We start from the raw sequence: 21,522 nt of genomic DNA on the forward strand, positions 1-21,522 counted from the left end.
GAAAGTTAATATTTAAAAACACTAATAATTTAACAAGACTGTTAATTGTATTCTGTAGCAATTTTCAAAATGAATATCTATTTTTCATACTGTACGTTATACATTGTTATGATTCATAAACTCACTTTTAACATTTAAAATGATTGATTTTAGCTTTTATTGTTTAATTTTAAATTAATTTAGAAAAATAGTATAGCATTTAAATATTAGTCATCTGTTATCAGTCATAACATAAATATTAATATCGGCCTATCAATATCCATCAGAATATTAAAATTGGCGCATCCCTATATTTTTTTCATTTATTTTAATTTTTTATTGCTCAAATTCACCCTTTGCAAAGAGATTGATTGACAGGCGATCTGACCAATCATACCGTCATATCCGCCATCTTGTCTGACAAACAAATCATTAACTTCGGTGGACTTAAACTTGAAAAATTGTGTGTATTGACATTTCCGCGGCTGAAATAAAATACGTTCTGATGTTTATTTTGTGCTTTAAGTAAATATGAAATGATGATCGGTTCACGTGCCGCTTGAACTGAGGCACTACAGCGAGCAGTCACAACACATTAAATAGCCACAAAATAGTATTTATTGTTAGCCTGGTAATACCAAACTCTGCTACTTCGCTTTGCTTCGTAGACAGAGTACAGAAGCGAACTGAAATTGAGCGGAAGTACGAAGTCTGACGTAGTCAGGCTAATTTATTTTTTGAATTTCTTAAAAAAATTATAAAATTTGAAAAGCTGAGACCTTGTTTTATACCAGAATTAACCTGCTCTTTCTTGTCTGTCGGCGTGTTGTCAGTTTTCCACAATGTATTTTTCACTGCATGGCTTGTCAGACATAGCAACAGTAGCTAAGGAGGGCGAGTTTTTGCGAAAGGGTCAATTAATACAAAATGTTTTGAGGCTGGTCCAAAGTGCAAGTAAACAACTGAAAAGCAGGATTTTCGTCAGTCACCATATCAAGTGTTATGATTTCTCCCATTCATTTTCTACAAATGGTCCATCTCCTCGCCTTTACATCGTCTATGAATAGTTCTTCGAAATTGGGGGAAACGGTTATAATTTTAAGCATTGTGTTACAGCGTGTGGCCTGCAGACAATGTGCGTCAGAGGTAATGCTGTAGCATGATGTTCAATGCATTGGCAGATGTTGATGCAAGTCATGTGAAAGGACCTTAACCTCCTTTGGTCTACAACAGGCATCTTCAAACAAGTTCATTAATAACTTGTTGGATTGCAGAGACCAAGTTTTATAAAACAACAATGGAAGAACTAGTGAAATGAAAGCATGTATGTTGTTTCTTTATCAACGATTGGGTCTTCCAGAAAGCACACAAACATATTACCATGGGCGCACTGTAATTATTCAGATCTCTAGTGCATTGTAGCTTTGTTTTACAAAATGAATTGATGGATGTAATCAATACACATGATTTTTCACAACACCACAGTACAACAACATACAGTTACGAGGAACTTTCTGCATTACAGCAAACATCTAAACACAAAGAATCTCAGGAACGAAGAGGGGTGATGGTTTCCCTTTCCTGGATGTTTTCACATATTAAATACTAAAGATGTGGCATTATAACAGACCTGGTGAGAACATAATGTCTAACATTTTCATTTTTCAATAGGAGAGACTGGGACTTGTTGTCAAGGGCCTAAAATAGGCTTTTTAATTTCCACTGTGACAACTGGTCAACATTTTCAGTGTACCGAATCATTTTTCCTGTGAAAACAGCTTTTTTGTAACCAAGACCCGTAAGGTATGTGTCTGCAGAGAAATTGCCTTGTAAAAATAAAACAACCTTGAGAAATATTCACTGAAGATGAGACAACTAGTGCCAGTCTCCCCTATTATTATATCAAACAAGGCTCCTAATGCAAGTTTGGGTGGAGCCTGTTCAGTTAATCCGTTAATCACGTGGCTAAGATATAAATAGCTGTTTATTTCACTCTTTTTTTTCCAAGCGTCCCTCCCCCATATCAACTCCACCTTGATTTCCATAATGAGGTCCAGGGGGGAACACAGAGATCCAGTCTATTCAGATCAACACCACCAAACCTGATTATATTGTTCTCCGTCACAGAATATATGAACTTGTATTTATATATTCTGAGATGATGCCTAATAATTCAGGTTCTCTCATTTGTATCTCAGAAAGAAAACGAGTGCCCGACTATATGTTGAGAACTGTGGTTATGAACATACTGAGAGCGGTTAAGAGACATGTTAGCATGCTGTGTGATGTTCTCAGGTTAGAGAGGTCATTATCAGGTCCACAGGAGATGTGCTGAGGTCAGTATCACCTGCTTCTCCACTACCTGAGAGCAGAGAGAGAGAAACATGACTCAGAACAATGACGTAAAACCAAAAAGCTACCAAGGTCATATCAAACATCATATGAATTTAATATAAACCCCTCATGTGAGGAAAACAGATTTTGTTGGAGAAAAAAAGATGAGAAGCTCCAAACGTAATGTTCTAATAACATGAAGATTTATTTCTGTTTACAACAAAGATACATTTTGTACAGTATGAAGATTTTGTAACATCCTAGATATATATATTTTTGCCCTTGAGAGATGATCATCTCATTCTGTCAGCAGGATGCCGGAGAAACGGTATTAAATGGTAAAATTCCAATTAAGGTTGTTTTATGCTTCAGAGCATGTTTTACAATAACGAGATCTTAATTAGCTTTAATATTATGGGTCATTTGCTTATACTCCAAATACTGAGCTGGAATTGGAAAACGTTTAGCGTTTGTACCCAGTGCTGTTACTTCACCATCTTTTAGAGAGCAACCCAGAACTGATTTTAAATAAGACATATGAATGTTACAGTAATACTAATAACAATACTGACATGCATATCCATGTAAACTGGAATGTAAAGCATCAGCCTGAGCTGATTCTGAAGCAATAATCATTGCTGCTGTATTTCACACAGATTATTCCTGCCGTGCTTCTCCAGCCCAGATATAACATTTAACCTGAACCACATGATGTAATCAACGTAATATAACAAACAAACGCAGCCCTGATGTCACTGCATGCCTCTGCGACACAGCAATAAGAGTCATAATATTCAGAGAATGCACTTTTTCATCGTGAGAGAGAATGAGAATGAGGATTGTTTAAGAAGAAATGCGCAGCCTTTAGAAACTAGCATGGTTTACTCGCAGAGATTCATTACCATCTGATCGTGACTGATTTGATCAAATACGCCAACAGCATGGCTTGATTTGCACTTAAAATAAGGTTAAGACATGCATGGTAAATACAAAGGAAAATTGAATAAAATTACCATTAAAAAGAAAGTAGTCCTCTACTGCACGAGTATTTAATCTCTTGCCTCTTACCCCATAGAGCTAATGGATTCACTCTTTGTAGCAGACCTGTCTGACTCTTGGTCAGTGAGTTCAAATTTGCATTTAGCGAGGCAAATGAATCCTCGCAAATGTTTGCATAGTTTCTTCAGACATGAGAACCAAAGTACCGTGCCTCAACAACAAAATCGGCCACTACATGATTACAGACCAGACACCAGTCCATGATAAAGAAACTTTTCTATGGTCAGATTTATTTCACAAAAGCCTAAAAGAGGACCATTTAATCCCCAAATCAAAAAAAAAAAAAAAAAAAATTCTTCATAGTTGTCATATAAAATCTTACATTTAATTTAACATATTATTATTATTAGAGTACTGAGAATTGAAATTGATAAATTTAATGTAAAAATAGAAAAACATGAATATAAAATCTTAAAGCACATATTTTATTTCTACAAAATATATATATTTTTTTTCTTTTTGAATTTGGGGTGAAATATATACTGAACATGTTCATGACAGACTTTGTGAAATCGCACACACACACATAGCATATATGCACCAACACACAAACTCATATGTGTTTGAACAGAAATGATGTTATAGTATTTTGGAGAACAATGAGTATTTTTGGAGTCCTTAACACTGATAGTGAAGTTCAAACGGAGCTGTGCAGTTCTATCACACTGCAGGGTTTGGAAGAACAAACACGTCTGTCTGCTCACAGAGGTCCTTCGAAGGGTCGTTCTTTAAAAACAGCCCTAATTAAACTTCAGATGTATTCAGCAGACAGCATGGCCATTATCCACTGACTGAAACATCCTCACTGAAATCATTTCTCCACATGGAAATTACTACTGTAAAGCACAAAGACAAAAATTTGTAAAATTGCTGTAAAATATTATTTATGATAATAAAATATTTTCTATACGTATTTTTGCTCGTACTCTCTTTACTTGATTGCTGTCAATTTATGCATTTCTCTTTGTTTGAGCACATTAAAGATACTTATGAAAGCACATTAGCTTTGAAGTCAGCATGAAATCAAAATTGCCCCAATTTAATATGATTCATAAGTATAAAATTGTCCATAATAACTATCCGATAATGACCAACAGATATTTACACATTGCTTAAGCAAAATTGCTTTCATTTCTAGTTCCATTATGGTAAGTAACGCCCACTTTACATCATCCAATCCAACTCCCCATAAACAAAATTAAATCCAGCCCTATATTTGATCTCATTAATTATTAAAATACATTAAAAATACACCACATTACAGGGTGTAGATGACCATTCATGCTGACTTTAAGCAGAGAGAAAGACTGAGCTTGTTACATTTTGAACTGTGCAATTATGTACACTTTGAAGACTGTGTAATGCTACATACTAATTAACACTCATTAATAGCAGAGTGACCTGTGTTGAGACACGCACACACAAGGAACTGCGTATCATGTGATATCAGTAAGTAATTTCAGTATGACTCACAGAAAGGGCAGGTCACGCATGACCTCTGCCATACCATCTACTGATATATATATATATATATATATATAAAAAAGAAAAGTGTGTACCTTTAATTATTTTTTATAATATCTTTTTTTTAATATTTCATTTACATCTACTTCATCTTACTTTTTTATTTTGCATTTAAAAAATTCTCACTGCTTCTATGCTGCAATGTCAATATGGCTGTTTTTATTTATATTTTAATGCAAATATACAGTTTTATCTTGCCAATAAAGAACACTAAAATTGAAATGAAGAGAGAGAGATTTTTGTGAAGGGATTATGAATGATTAATCTGATGCTGATAAAGGTACGCTGCAGAGATAAAGCTCTTTAAAGTGTAATCCCCCTAACACTGAAACACACACATGTCGTACTGCTCTCTAATAAAGGAGAAACTCCAGGCTAGCAGATCACTGATCTAATTAACCACATAGAGCAGCTTGAGCTGTTAGTAAGAAGATAGAAGTAGGTGTACACAAGGAGAATGAGCGAATGATGGATAAAAACATGAGACGAGACGGAGAGATCAGGACAAGAAAGATCAGAGGGACAAAATAAACAAGAGGATGGAAATCTACACAGATGGAGGGACGAGGGGGAGAGAGAGCAATGGTCAGGCTGAATCCTGGCTGCTGATCAGAGACATGTGTCACCATCAGTGTTCAGACAAACTCATAAATAAAGCAGCGACAGGATTAACCATCAAATACACACCTGGAGCACTCACACCATTCATTTCCACACACACACACACGCTGTTCAAATACAGCGTAACTACTATACAAACACGTGATATTGTAGGAGTTGATAGGAATGTTAGTTGTCCACATTGTGATTGGTCCAATCTATGGTAAAACTGTAAATACCATAGTGTTTTCTTTGAGAAAATTTGCCTTCCCATGATTCTGCTCTGAGGAGTGCTGTCATCTCATGTCCCACTCAATACCAACTTGAGCAAAGCAATAGAGAAAAGCAACCACTGGAACGGCCACAGAAGACCAGCCTGTTGGAGAAATAGAGAAGAGAGAGTTCGAATGGTAAAATACAAAGATACATAAAATGTGGTTTGAATTATAAAGTCTACAAACTAGATAATACACAGACACCAAACAGGAAGTGAGGCTGTATCTGGATCTGTCAATGGAATGAAGGCATTTGAGCAGGACTTGAACAGATAATACAGGTCGCCAGAAGAAAAGAAGGATGAAACATTTAGGATCTCAAATGTTAATTAAACAATATCCAAAAATACTTTTAGCTAAAAAAATAAATAAATAAAAACAAAATCTTAAAAATAGAACACAATTCAACTCCTCTGTTGTGAATATGCATCTTTAATCACACGCCATGTAAACAGCCAGTAGAAATAGAGTGATGCAAGTTTCACGAACTTTATATGGCACAGTTCCCATATTATGAATTGGGCATTCACAATTCTTTACGAGTGTACTCAGTTATAGCTCTTAAGGATTCACTTATTGTCTGCGACTGATTCCAAGGGCTAATTTATGTGGAAATTCATATTGCAATTTTGACTCATTAAAAAGAACCGTTTAGAGTAATTTGTTCAGAAATTGGACATTACAGCTCACGCTACGTTTGTTCTACAGAAAACTTGTGTTGATATATTATCTTGATATGCTTACAGGACTAATTTTTGCCAATCCAAATGAATCCAATATAATTTCGGATTCTGAAGTTATATGAACCCTAAAGGTCTTTGCACACTGAGCCTTGTTTGAAATTTTCGCACGTTAAAAAAATAAATAGCCTACGACCTCACGTTGTGTTAATCAAGTTTACACACTGCCTCCGAAACTTTCATCTGTCATAAAAAAAATTTTGAATCAGGTTCGATTTTCTGCGTTTTCGCATCCGTAGCAAGCATTTTGATAGAGATGACGAATATGAAAACCTCGAAAAAACGCATACGAAAATTTCGGACTTGGTGTGCAAGGACCTTAAATGTTGCATTTACCTGACAAATCTAAAATACAGAGCTTAAAATATATCTCTAAAGAGTTTTTTAACAAATAAATTTTAGGTTTCCTCCACTAACCAATTCGTAAACATACAAATGTAAAATGTAAGTAAACATATGAATTATGGCACTGTGCATGTGTGCAAAGCATTTTCGAAGCTGATTTAGAAAATAGCTTGATTTGAGAGTTTACATGTTTATTTTTCCTATTTATCTGATTATTTCAGGTCTAAACCATCCCTTTCAAGTAGGGTTGTTCCGATTCCGATACTAGTATCGGAAATTCCACCGATACCACAAAAAATTCTGGCATCGGTATCGGCGAGTACTTGAACCCATGTACCGATCCGATACCATTTTTAAACGAGACCTATAGTTATGCCCGCTAGCTTTGCTTAACGCTACAAATAGGAAATCAATTCTTCTTCGCTGCTCAGAATACAAACACAGGAAGCTGTGCTGTTTGCCACAAGCAACCACTATTTAGAGCAGCAAAGAAATACAAACGTGCTAGCAGCCAGTAAATCACTTGCATATGCGACTAAATCTTCACCCTGGGCGACTAAATGATGTCTAATATTAGCCACTGGCTGATAAATAATCAGATTTTACTCGCCAGTGAGGCTATGTATAAGTTTAGCACAGATATATTGTCACTCGCCGAACACTCTGACTGAGCGCTTCAGAGTTTCTCTCTCCGTCAAGCGATCTATTTTTCAGATCATCTGAATGAATGCGCAGCTGTATTTGACGTACCGTAAGCTCTAGTGTGAAGCGCACGACTCGCCGTCGCTTTGCTTTTTTTCTCACACGCAGAGAGAGAGAGAGAGTCTTTTACATGTAGCGCGTCAATTCAGAATGGTATGTAAACTATATTCTTTGTTGTATTTTTCTGTCAAAATAACGGAGTTCCTTTGGAATTCTTCAGTTTAACTGCCGGGTTCTCCGGTAGTAGGCGGAGCTAATGCGCAAAAGACAATCTCATTGGCTGGCGTTCACCTATTATCGTCCCTGTTTTGATTTCAGCAAATCAGTTCGAGCAAACGCAGACAACGTGATTAATATTCATGAATCCAGCAGCTCGTTAATCCTTAGTGCATTTATATTGTTCTTAGCAGAATTCATAGTATGATTATTATTATCTTATCAGTATTATTGATAGTCGCCCCCATTTTACAGAAACACTGTATGACCAAAAAAGCACCACCACCAGTCCTAAGTTCAGTTAAAATGACTAATATGCATTCATACATGGTTACCAAGTTTTAATTCTAATTGCTAAAGTTCTATCAATAATACTTGATTATCATAATATATTTATAATGCTTGACTGACTGATGTTAACAGTGTACTTTTTCCAAACATTATAGCCAGACTATCTATCTATGGTGAAGCGCACCATAAAATAATTGTATCAATTCATACAGGGCTAGTAAGTATAGCTGTATAGCCAGATACACAGTATCGGATCAGTACTCGGTATCGGCCGATACCCTGAGCCTAGGTATCGGAATCGGTATCGGGAAGGGAAAAAGGGTATCGGAACATCTCTACTTTCAAGAATCAAAATTTTATTCGGATCTAGTTCGATTGGATTTTTCAAATGTTTACATGAAGAGTTTATTTCGAAAATTAAATTATTTGGTTGCAAGTAAACGTCACTACTCGTGCATATGCATATGGATGGACAAAACATTATTGGCCACGTACACACTGCAAGTTTCAGGAGTGACAACTGCATTTAAATGCGGGAGTAAGTCCCATAAATTATCGTTCCATGTGTGTACGGAAAAGCAGTCACTCCCGCATTTGTAACCATAGCAACATTTTAGCATCTTGCAGGAGTTAATAAAGTGGTCTGTTGCGGATATGAGATATGTGATTTTTTTTAAAATTATAAAACAAAGCATTTGGGTGCTTGAGTGTTTTTTTTGTGCTTGTCCTCATTTGTTGTTTTTTTTCTATGAAGATCTGGCAAAACTGACACTACTGCAGAGCTCTAGAGCGCAACTACACTATAAAAAAAAAGAAAAAGAAAAAGTTGAGCAAACTTAAAATTTTAAGGCAACCAACTTCAGCAGATTTCTGAGTTTGCTCAAATTATTTTTGTGGGAGATTCTTAAATTTTTGTTGTATAAACTTAAAACGACAAGTTGAGAAAACTCAAAAATCTGCTGAAGCTGGTTGGCTTAAAATTTTAAGTTGGCTCAATTTAAAAAAAAACATTTTTTTTTTTACAGTGTATAGGCCCGTGTCAAAATGTGCTAAGGTTAAGATTTCTTTCACTGTTATTTTCTTGCATCTCACATTTTTGATGCACGTTTAAATACGTCATTAACAACTAGTTGTTCAGTTCAATTCTGTACACACTGCGTAGAATTTCAAGTGCGGTTATCTCTACCTGTATTTTTAGGGCGTTAATGCGGTTGTCGAATGCGGTTGTCACTCCTGTATTTTAGTGAATTATGTGTGTACAGAACGCAATTAAGGAGTAAAAAGTGAACTGAATTTAGCTGCAGTGTGTACGTGGCCATTGATTGTTTTTGGACACATTTGCAGTATATTTAATCACAGCCTGTAACTCTACAATTTTAACACTTACACACACAAAACATACTTAAGTCTGGTGCTTTCCTGTACAGAATCACTAGCTGTGCTTACTAGAATTTACCGCAGTATCCAGTGATAATTTCCCCCATGTGAGCTCTGATTTATTACCTCACGCAGATTAACACATAACGTAAAATCTTATTAGAGCACAGGGGCGTATTCACTTATTATCTCATTTACATTCTTTCGACCCCTGCAGTCAGTAAATGAACAGCAGTGTAAGACACACCTTTTCCCAGAGGTCCCAGAGTGCACCTTCACTTAATGCACTTAGCTATAGGCTATATTTGCTCCTCTCAAGTACTTCTGGATATGCTATAGAAGTGCTTGTATTACATTCTCTCTTGGTTTAATTGCTTCTGTTTGTGTTACGCTCATTTGTGACTGTTGATAAAACAGATGCATAAACATATTGCTAGATTAATCAATGTTATTTTTAAAATTTTATACAGCATTTTCATATTATTGTTAAAGTATTAATTTACACAAATCATTTCCAATTATTATCAATGTTATCTATATATAAGTTCCTATATCACAGTTCCTCCTCAACATGTCCACTAAAAGCCCTAAGCTGTTAAAACACACTAGACAGGTGTGTGTGTTTGTCTCTGGTGGGTTCATTAAAAGGACTGGTGCCTTGTTGCATCAGGGGCGAGAAAAGAAGGATGGAACAGGAAGAAAATGAGAGTAAATGAAAGAAGGAAGGGTGCTGATTACATTTGGTTACACCTCATTGTCCTTCAGGTGCTGAAGTCACAGCTTTAACCACTTAATGCATTTTGTCATGCCAACAACACTGCAATGTAGCAGAAAGACAAAAAAAAAAGTCAGACAGAAAAGAAGCTCAGAGGTAGTGTGTGTTAAGTCTCATTTTGTCTGTATAAGACAAAATTTTCTGTTTTCTGAACTTTGTCCTCATCCAGCTACACACAAATCCTCTCAATATGACTGAACTTGCGTCACACCAAACCCACCTACATTAAATAAGGAACAGAGACACGTCAACACACACACTTACAGAGGCAAGAAGAAGAACAGGTGGTTGTTATATCATAGGATACTCTTCCGAAACACTTGCTTAAAAATAAAAATAAACACATATAGACATATAAGAGACATATATAACTTAATGTAGTTACTCATCATTTAAATATATATTTAAATATATATATATATATATATATATATATATATATATAAATATATATATATATATATATATATATATATATAAACATATATATAAAAAAAATATATGCCAAGTAGACATACTATGATATGCACCGAATTTTTAATTCTTGCCTGTACCAATAAGTCAAGAATCAATTGAATGTGATGGCCAAAAACTTAAACAAATAAACTTTGTAAATTAAAAAAATAATAATAAAAAAAATTACATAACTAACAGATGATCCGATAATTATTTTCATTTTATGGCCAAAAACTTAAATGGCAAATATTAAAATTCTACAGTATTTTGTCTAAATAAAATAAAAATAAACACTAAAAAGTACTAACATTGTAAGTGTTATAAGTAAATTTTAATGTAAAAATGTAAATTACAATAATATAATTATAAAATTATAATGTACAGTAAGAAAAAATTAATATTAATTTAAATGAGCTAAATATTATATTTACCAATATTATTAAATGAACAATATTAATAAATTATTATTGTTTTTATGATTTAATGAAAATGTATGCTGACAATATATGTCTGTATATGTCGGCCGATAAATATACTGTATATATTTATATGTGTGTGTGTGTGTGTGTGTGTGTGTGTGTGTGTATGTATGTATAACTGTTAATCTAACTTGCAAAATCAAAAACAGATCAAATCCATACTTTTCATGCTATTTTTTATATTATTGATTACCGAAATGTAAGACAAACTACTTCAAAATCATCGCGTAAACCAAACGAATAAAAAATATCACAAGTTTGACTAACAAAACTGCCTTAAGGGAGCTAATTAAATGTAACTAAAGTAGTATGATATGGTTCCTATATTAAACGGAGAACGAAATGGATAAATGACTGAATAAGTTCAGGGTCCTGTGAGTCTCTGTGCCCAGCAGGTTTCTCTCGGAGCTTTACTGTACCCCGCAGCTCCTCCTGCCTCTATCTGAGGGGCACAAAACCTTTCCATCAGCGTCTGACTGACAGCTGCTGCAGGGGGTGGGTGCGATCAGCATGGCTACCTTTCAGAGATGTCAAGAATGAATGATTCCATGGCGACCGTTGTTAAGACTCTGCTGTGTTTATGGTACCCGGTGGCAAATGGATGAATAGCAGCTTCTAGAAACTTCCAGACAGACATTCAAACTGCTTTTATCTTTCCAAAAGACCTTCACACTTCTCTCTCTATAACTCTTTAAAGATAAATGTCCAGATGTTCACTGGTGCTTCACTCGGCATTAAATGCTACCAGCAAGATCCTAAAGCAGTTTGTGAAGACTTTTCCCAAATTATTTCATACAATTATGATCAACTTTACAAGTTTACAGAAGCAAAAACATCCGACTGTCTATACAATCAGTGTCTCAAATCTACTTACTTGATTAGTGACCAAAAAACAGTGCAACATCTTGAATATTTATTATTTCATGTTATAATTTCTCTTAATTTTACGTTATAACACTTCTTGGTTTTAATTTTCCCAAAATTCTATAACTGTTTATTAAATTAGATTTTTAATAATCAATTTTCAGTCATCAACGTTCAGAATTTTATACTCCACTGTATATTGAAAAAGCATAATAATTCATAATAACAAACCACTCCAATCCTACAAACAATCTTACGAAATCATTCGTAACATCTCATATGCACCACAAAATAGTGACTCAGCTCTTCTTCAACGCAAAATGTGTTCTGAGCACTTCAGTATGAATTCATTTCCTCACTTTTGTGTCTGATCTGGGATGAAATGACAGGCTGTCCCACATCATTACATTACAGCACCAAATCATTACAGCTTTCTTTCTGAATTACTGCCTCAACATGACCCACAAAACGTTAAAAGGTTGAAAACTTTCACATTCCCAGAGTTTAAAAACACGTTGTCAGCAGCTGTGGTTGACTTGTCAGCAGTTACAGATTGAGGGGAAATAAATCTGACTGATGACATGTGTGAATGTCTCTCTACCCTTGTAAAAAAAAAAGTGCTTAATTGTATTGAATGTGCACTTATAGTGCAAAAAAGTACTTGCAGATAATATATTAATGAAATAAAAGGCCATTTAAGTGTACTTAAGTGTCACTTTCATGACTGTTTCTTTAAAACACTTTAAAAAGTGTTAAAGAGTTTCAGATTTTATCTTTAAATTTTCTTTTTAAAATTATGTTTTAATAATCTTTAGTTATGCTTTAAAGTACATTTATTTTGATGTTTTGATTAACATATTAAAGCATGTTAAGTACTGCTATTATAGACTGCTATTTTGGCCAGAAGCAATGGTTTGAAATGAAAAAACCTTAATAATGGATTTGCTTGTTACAAACACAGCTTTTCACTTCGTTAACTGATAAATTGTAGATTAGTGTGATGTTTTCATCAGCTTTTTGGACTCTCATTCTGATGGCACCCATTCACTGCAAAGGATGTAATGCTAAATTTCTCCAAATCTGTTCCATTGAACAAACAAACTCATCTACATCTTGAATGGCCTGATGGTAAGCAAATTTTCAGCAAATTATTCAGAAATTAATTAATTCAATTCACATCTAAGAATATTTTTTGAAAGTATAATATTTCCATAAGTTCTCGTTTTAAAAGTATGCAAAAGCTTACTTCTTTTTCACAAGGGTATATAAGAAGTGCATACATTTAAATGACCCACCTTCGACAAACACCCTCTTCCAGAAGATTCTTCCGACATGGATCCCGCCCAGAAAAAACAGATTAGACAGAATCAGAAAAGCAGTGGAGAGGGCAGACATAAGCGCTAGGCCACGCCTCTGCATCCGAGGTGACAGACAGCGCACCTAAGACAAGACCAAATGAGCATGGTATTTATTAGTGACCTTACTTCATTATAAACACTGAACTTTGTTTAAAGCTGATAACTTAAGAGGGATTGTGTGAACTCACAATAACGTGATGAAGAGGATGAAAGGAAAAGAGGAGTGCGAGAGCGTTCTCCACCAACACCCCAACCCAGTTCAGCACGGCCCAGTACTGCAGGTAGTCATGGCAACCATGCCAGAAACACACAAACCCAAACGCCAGCGCTGTGGAGACGAGTTTCCGGAACACCCCGTGACGAGAGCCGCCCATTGGCACATATATGTACCTAAAAACACACACAAACACACATGCTCAGCATAAACATGAACTACTATGTGGAAAACAAGAGTTGCTGTTTTCTTTTAAAGACTAATTTGACAATTAACAATCAAAAATTGTTTTAATACTGAAGTAATGATCCTCCAAACAAACATTTTGCATTTTTACAACTGCATTATTTAAAGGTGTCATGAACTGCCATTTTCACTATTTTGTATTGTTCTCTGAGGCCCACTTATAATGTTATCAAGATTTTTAGTCCTCATAGATGGACGCTGCTGTGATTTAGGTTAAAAATGCATAAATACTCAGTACATATCAAACGATCTGTAATAACGGACCACGTAATAAAAACAGTTATTCACACGTGTGTGGTGCGACATTACTGTCAAATCCAATATAGTCGGCACAGCACCGTCTTTTAGTTTCAATCTTTCTGAAAATCCTGTGTCAAATTGTGCCTTGTCTGTAAATGAATCCACGCTAAAATGAAGTGAACAAAGGGCCGAGTTCTTACTGACATGGTCTGGAACTTCATTGAAAACAAGGTTCATCAAATACATTTTATTTTCTGTGTAGACCTGCGTTTGCCGCTCTTGTCATTTACCTACTACATGCACAAATTGGTGGGTGGGGCTAAACAGGCAGTGATGTAGAAGCAGGCGTTGATCTTCTTCTGCGGAGGCGGAGTTTAGCCACACTATTACATCATAAAGTGGCACACTCCACAACCTGTCATTTTGGCAGATTGGCTTCAATATAAGCTGTTTTTAGACTAATGAGAAATTTCTGAGTTCTGAAACTTACAGGAAGTTTTTATAGCATAATGACCTCTTATATGTCAAAAGATCAAGTGAATTTTGATTTCTCAGTTTTATGACCCCTTTAATGTTTATTGAGCCATTTTTATCATGTGGACCACAATTGCCTGTTAGACAAATGTGAGAAAAAAAGAGAAAAAGTGTCTTCAGATGACATACTGTCTGTGATAACAGACAGCAGAGAGAGAGAGAGAGAGAATTCTGAACTAAACCCGATTTCTCTCGAAGGCAGTGTAGTAGAGTTTCCATTTCAGGGCTGAGAGAGCACCAATCTGTTCTAATGAGGCTGTTGGGATAGTGGAGGACTTGACTCATCTGTGTGTGTGAGGGACATAGTGAAGAGGATAAGATTAGCCCCTGACCACGGCTCCAGCTGACAGCGTGTGTAGAGATCAAGAAAAGAAGATCAACTGTGCTTTATTTTATCACACTTAAAAAACTCTCCTCTTCTATTTTTATTCTTCAGCATTCATGTGTCTGTTTCTCCCCTATAGGACGTCTAATAGGACTGATGGGTTTTTGTGGATTCACTGATAAGCTGACTGGAATTACTGATGGTTTCTAATCAGAAAGAAGCAAAACAAACATACTTAAAACAAGACTGTACTATAAGTACTATAAACTTACTGTACTATAAGAAATTTGAAGAAATTTGAAGCATTTTGTTGTCAAAGATTTTTTTATTATTTTCTCCACTGTTCAAAAGTCACGCCCACATCTCTCTCCTGTCAGTTCTGATCTGTCCTATCGTTATAAAGGTGAAAATGCCAAAAATAAATCTAAAAAATATAGTCATATATAAATAATACAAATATTCTGAAAGAAGTTTTTACATTATGGCAACCGGTCAGTGGGTTTGTATTGATACCAAAATTTGGATTTGGTGTGATTGAAGCCTTTGCCACCTTGGGTTCTGGACTAAATAAATGATGAAATGAAACTTGGAATATAACACACACACACACGTTTGTTTTTGTGAAAAGTGGTGACATCGCATAGGCGTAATGGTTTTTATAATGTACAAACTGTATGTGCTATTGCCCTACACCAACCCTACACCTAACCCTACCCCTTACAGGAAACTTTGTGCTATTTCAGATTTTCAATACACTCCATTCTGTGTGATTTATAAGCGTTTTGAAAAGTGGGGACATGGGGCAATGTCCTGAAAAGTCACCTTCTCCTTGCAATACCCATGTCATACCCTTGTCATTATACAAATCTATGTCCTGATTTGTCACAAAATGCGCACAGAGACACACAAACACACACACACACGTTTGTTTTGTGAAAAGTGGGGACATCCCATAAGCGTAATGGTTTTATACAGTACAAACTGTATGTGCTATTGCCCTACACCAACCATACACCTAACCCTACCCCTTACAGGAAACTTTGTGTTATTTCAGATTTTCAATACACTCCATTCTGTGTGATTTATAAGCTTTTTGAAAAGTGGGGACATGGGGTAATTTCCTGAAAAGTCACCTTCTCCTTGTAATACCTATGTCATACCCTTGTCATTATACAAATCTATGTCCTGATTTGTCACAAAAATGCGCACAGAGACACACAAACACACACACACACAATTCTATTTATGTATTATACATACTATTTACAGACATGTAAAGGGATATATTTCTGCAACAGCGCTCACACATTCTGTTTCACAAACTCCAATACATACGGGAAATGTAAATTTGCTATAAATAATATAACATCTTCTCTCAAACTTTACTTACATGCTTAAACACGTTTTTGCTATTGTTGCCTCATATTCTCTCCATTAAATTTCTTTAAAATTACACAATTTCATACTTATTAGGATAATTAAGTTCTGCCACAAAAAGAGTGTAAGTAACCTTTCTTTGTTAAACATCCCATTTGCAGTTGATTTACAAATAAATTACAGACTGAAACAATTATGAATGTCAAACTCCGCTAAATGCACTTAAAACCCATTTAATGAATCACACTAACTTTTTAATTCATGTCACGCTTCCTGAACTGAACACATTATCATCCAGATAAGGTAGTAGTAACATGGTAAATTTTTGGCACGTGGTAATTTTGTTTTAGTAGAGATTTACCTCGCAATCCTAGTGGATCTTGCATTCAGTTTCTGTTTCTTTTGTTAATGTGCTTTTTAAAGCCCAAGCGTATGCTGAGAAAAGTGTTTATGAGCACATTTTCATTATGAACAGAAACAATAAGGTCTCGTTCTGCCTCTGCGGCCACTGGAGAATAATCTCAGCCCTCTCTCGCCCTTATATAAGCTCATATGAACTGCGTCTGTGATTTGATTGTGGTGAACACATTTCAATAGACAGGAGATGACACTCAACAGGCTGAAAGCGAGGCATTCAAGCAGACAATAGCGCGACAGGAGGGGTGCGTGGCATGTGTCTGTGGATGCTTTAAGATCAGCGGTGAGTCACAAATGGAGAGTGAAGATCCTCTCCCACATCTCCACACTCCAAAACTCAGCTCTTCACAATTACTGCACATTTAAAAGCACATTAACATCTCTCCAAATGCACTTTACAACACTCGCTTACACACACACACACACACAGCCCACATTCACACTCCAATTATGCAGATCAACTCTCTCTGCCACACTGCAATCACTACACATTTTAACATAGAGAGAGAGAGAGAGATTGTATGGTCAGGAAGAGATGGAATTGTTTTTGGTTTGCTGTTCGCAATGAAGGGGTTACTCAAAATACTCAATACCAGTGGCATGCGGTGGTGTTTTAAAATGAGGAGGCAGTTATAAGTTTATATAGGCTATACATACATACGTACACACACACACACACACATAGGCTATATATATATATATATATATATATATATATATAATTCATGTCATGTTAATGCGTTTACACTAAGTGCAAATAGCTATAGATTCTGTTTACAGCTGGATTTTCTGCTATTTATACTACTTGTTGCAAACAGTCGGAAAGGCATGTATTTTCAACAAAGAACAACCTTGGTTCGAATCCACGTTTTGCCGAACTTTTTCCCTACCTTTTCAAATCAGATATCACGTCAGAAAGGCATGTATTTTCAGTAATATACACACTCCGTTTTTTATTTGTTAACTGATGCTCAGCTGTTTTTTTAATAGTCAACTTATTTTCGGGTCATCGTGATAAAAGCCGTCACAAACATTGTCACGACTCACAGCCACGAAGATAGCCTACATCTTTCATTTCATCAAGCTGAATACTCACTAAAAACTGACACAGTCATCATGTTTTCAAGCCATTTCATGTTTCATTTTGACATGACACAAATCACTTACTAATTTACTTATTTTATAATTAGTCAATAACGCCATTATTTCCTTCATTCATTCTGAAAGCTCGCACAAAAACAAGAGGCGGGATTTATCGCATGAAATCACATCCAATCATAACAGATCGTATCCAATTATAGCGCGATGGAGGCATTGCCTCCTCTCACATGACTTTCCCCCACTCATCTCAATGAGCCTCCAGAAAAGTCACCGCACACTTTGGGGTCTCTGTAGAAAGTCTATGGACTGAAGGGAGGCAAGCCTCCGCTGTAACTTTACCTGTGGGTGTCGCTGTTGGACAGTGTTACTTTATAAAAACGAGTGACTTTTAGACTTTTAATGTCATATTTGCGCTGTTTAATTTTTGTAAAATCGATTATTTTCTCATCCAATTTTGAGGAGAGGAGACACTGCCTCCCTTGCCTCCTCGGAGGAAATGCCCCTGCTCAATACTGAACATATTCAAATTCAAGTTCAGTGTTCCTGCTTGAGTGCTTACATTCTCAGCTTTCTGATTGGTGGGATTTAGGGAGCAATGGAACACTTCCCATTTGGGCGGGAAATTGTACTGTTTTTCCACTGCTCGCAACTTCTGCTATTTGTCTGAAAACGAATCTCCTCACAGGTCTGCTACAAGCCAAACTAGGATGTTAGGTTAGTTTAATCAAAATAAAAAATTACATTTTGGGGGGAAAAGAGAGATATAGGTTTCTCTCAAATACCTTAAAATTGAACAGTATTGAAGATTTTTTTTTACAATTTTGATTGATACCTATAAAGAAAAAAATATTGCCAATATTAAATTCTATACAATTTAGTCTAAATATAGTCTAAATGTTAATGTTAATATAGTCTTTATGTGAATTACAGGCATCACAACAGAAGCATGAAAAATGGATATTCATTTTGAGATTTGCTACAGATTGCATTTAACAGTGTTATTATATTATTGTTTTTATTTATCTATTTTTTTTTTATTGACTTTAGGTGAGTGTTAGATGATGTCAAAGGTAATATAAAAGTAAAAACAGAGGAAAATAAGCAAAAATTAAAGTAGCAGAACGTGAGAGAAGAAAAATATCCAAATATACAACATTTAATTAAACATTAAAGGTAAGTCCCAAAAAATGAAAACAAAATTCAAAGAATTTGAGAAAAAATTCAACAAAATTTGGGAGAAAATAAAACATTTCATATGGCCCTAAATAACTAATTTAGTACAGATATAACATGCATTCCTATTATCATTTGTGATGCATATAGAATATGTTGTGATGAATACGTCTTTGTAAACATCATGGTTGTCTTGTCAGTGTCTTGTCATTTGCCCTGATGTTCTAAAAATAAAATATTAAATAATTTATGGACTTTTGTGTCTGTGTTATTGGCTCAAGCAGCATCACACGTAACATTCATTTCCAATGTACATATTCACACAAACTGGCGAGTTTCCAGCATGAGATAGAATAAGATGCTCATCGTGCTAAATACATGCTAATACAACCCTGATCAAACATCTTTTGTCTGTGGAGATCGCAGCCCTGCCAAAGACTGACAATACCAAACCCTGAACGAAAACACAACCTGAGCTCTCTCTCCAAAACCTCCACAATGATCTCTCCATACAACTGGAGGACATTAGAATATGAATAACTGTGTCAGGAAATGCAACAGCTGAGCAGACAAGGTTACGCCAGGACCTCGAGAGGTTTTTATTTTTTATTTTTAAATTTTTGAAGGGTTTCCCTACTGAATCAACCTATTCCAGTCCCTGAGAGTATTTATACAAAAAGAAAAATATCATTAAAGCATAAGTGGCGGCTTGAAAACATCTGTCCAGCTGCTCTGAAGAATAATTTGTCTGACTTCCTGCCAGGAAAGTGACCATTCATACAAACACCTATAAAACATTTATATATAAATTCTCTAAATTCTGTAATATTACATGTTACAGAATGTGCTGCATGATTTATTATGCGATATATTCCTATTTAACAGACTCTACAAACATTTCACAGATAAACAGCTGTTTATTTTTATGACTAATATTATTCTGAGGTATCGGGTATTTTGTGGAAACATTCAGTGGCTGTATTTCAAATGTCACAACACTAAAATTGTTTATAGCAAGGCTAAATTCATCCAAATTACAATATTTATCATATTCTGCCTATTGTCAGAGTGTAAATCAAATCACAGAAAAAGCAAATGGTCTCTGGCATAAAATGAGCACTACTTGTTATAAAAAAATAAAAATAAATAAATAAACTTGCAATCAAACAGCAGAACATTTTCGGCGGTGAGAGACTGAGCTGAGCTGTGTTTCTGGACTCTTGGGTGACCAATCATGACCAGTGCCAAATTTATCCATTGTGTCTTGCTGAAATAAAAACGGTTCATTATAGGCTGCCAGTTCGCAGCAACAGCGATGGCTTGAGTGTGTGGAACACACCCTATTATGAAGCTCATCTGCATAAAGTTGGATCATTTTGAGCCTAGAAATATGTAAATATGTAAATATATATATATATATATATATATATATATATATATATATATATATATATATATATATATATACACACACACACACACACACACGTGTAAATATGTATATAACTTAACCGATTTGCATGTATATTTAAATGTAAATGAGTCATTTGGTTCTATTATTTTCTTTACAGGGCTATTAAGTGTGTAAAGTGAGTCTCTCCCACTGCGACAAATCTGCGCATCACATTGTCACATATCATAAGTGCATTAGGAAACTTTACCTTAATGGCTTAAAGCACATCTAAAAATGCGACAACAGCAATATTCTTCTTCCTGATGGATAATTTGTGTAATTTTTGCTTTCATCTTCAGCCAAGTATGCTAATGCACCAGCTTAAATGCTTTTGCTGTTGAAACTTATTTAAAAAAAAATTGATGTTGCTGCGGAATATGAACATCATAAGGTTTCATCTGTGTATTATATATCAGTAAATTTAATATTAAGGTAGCAGAAAAAAACATTCAAATCTAACAAGAACAAAAGGACAAGACTGTCAGTTTTATTATGTATCAGAAACGTGTAATTGTTCTAGTGATTATGGTTTCTGATTATGATTATTATTCATGTGCTTTTCAATCCGCAACAAGAGATAACCGTGTCCATAGCAGTGCAAAATATCTCGCACACCCACACAAAATAAGAAGAAATGGAGAAATCGTACCTGATGAGCCATTTGTAAAGCCCCACATCAAAGTGTCTGAAAAGCAAAAGACAGTAATGAGTGAGCTCAGGGGTTAAACGGATGGTTTGAGGTAATACACACACACTTCCGTAGAACTTAACACAACACAAACATGTGTTTAATCAGTCAACACCCAGAACAGACAAAAAGAGAAGAGAATCTGCATAAATGAGATGCTTGAGGAAACCATTTTAATGAATCTCTGGGGACAAACGCTGGCATTTGGTGAGACAGCCGTAGCGCTGGGAGACATTTTCTCAAAGCGGCTGATCCCAGAACAGTTTTGCCGTTTGTCTAGTTGAGCTGTAGTCTAACGCTGGGTTTTGTGGCAGGTTTGGGACACTCTTATCGATCTGGTAGGCAGAAAAATATTCATGCAGTCGTATGAAACTCTATTT

At 35.4% G+C, this 21,522-nt stretch overlaps 1 protein-coding gene across 4 annotated transcripts in view; it reads right to left on the minus strand.

Annotated features, from left to right (window-relative positions):
- Positions 1–130: 130 nt before the first annotated feature.
- hhat (hedgehog acyltransferase) overlaps positions 131–21,522 on the minus strand; it is a 47,352-nt gene continuing 25,960 nt past the window's right edge. Inside the window, exons 9-13 of one of the 4 annotated variants that reach the window (XR_009266726.1) lie at positions 21,104–21,139; positions 13,563–13,764; positions 13,312–13,456; positions 5,736–5,872; positions 131–2,341 (exon numbers count right to left, since the gene is read on the minus strand). Coding sequence is in view for 2 of the 4 variants with exons in the window: in XM_058749424.1 (XP_058605407.1) it covers positions 5,793–5,872; positions 13,312–13,456; positions 13,563–13,764; positions 21,104–21,139 (463 nt within the window). In the remaining 2 variants the exon portion in view is untranslated. Of the gene's footprint in view, positions 4,209–4,899; positions 5,873–13,311; positions 13,457–13,562; positions 13,765–19,944; positions 20,269–21,103; positions 21,140–21,522 lie in introns of those variants that run through there. The other 3 variants (XR_009266725.1, XM_058749424.1, XM_058749425.1) reach the window with 3 other exon arrangements.

Source organism: Onychostoma macrolepis, chromosome 17 (assembly GCF_012432095.1).
Source record: "Onychostoma macrolepis isolate SWU-2019 chromosome 17, ASM1243209v1, whole genome shotgun sequence".
NCBI lineage: Eukaryota > Metazoa > Chordata > Actinopteri > Cypriniformes > Cyprinidae > Onychostoma > Onychostoma macrolepis.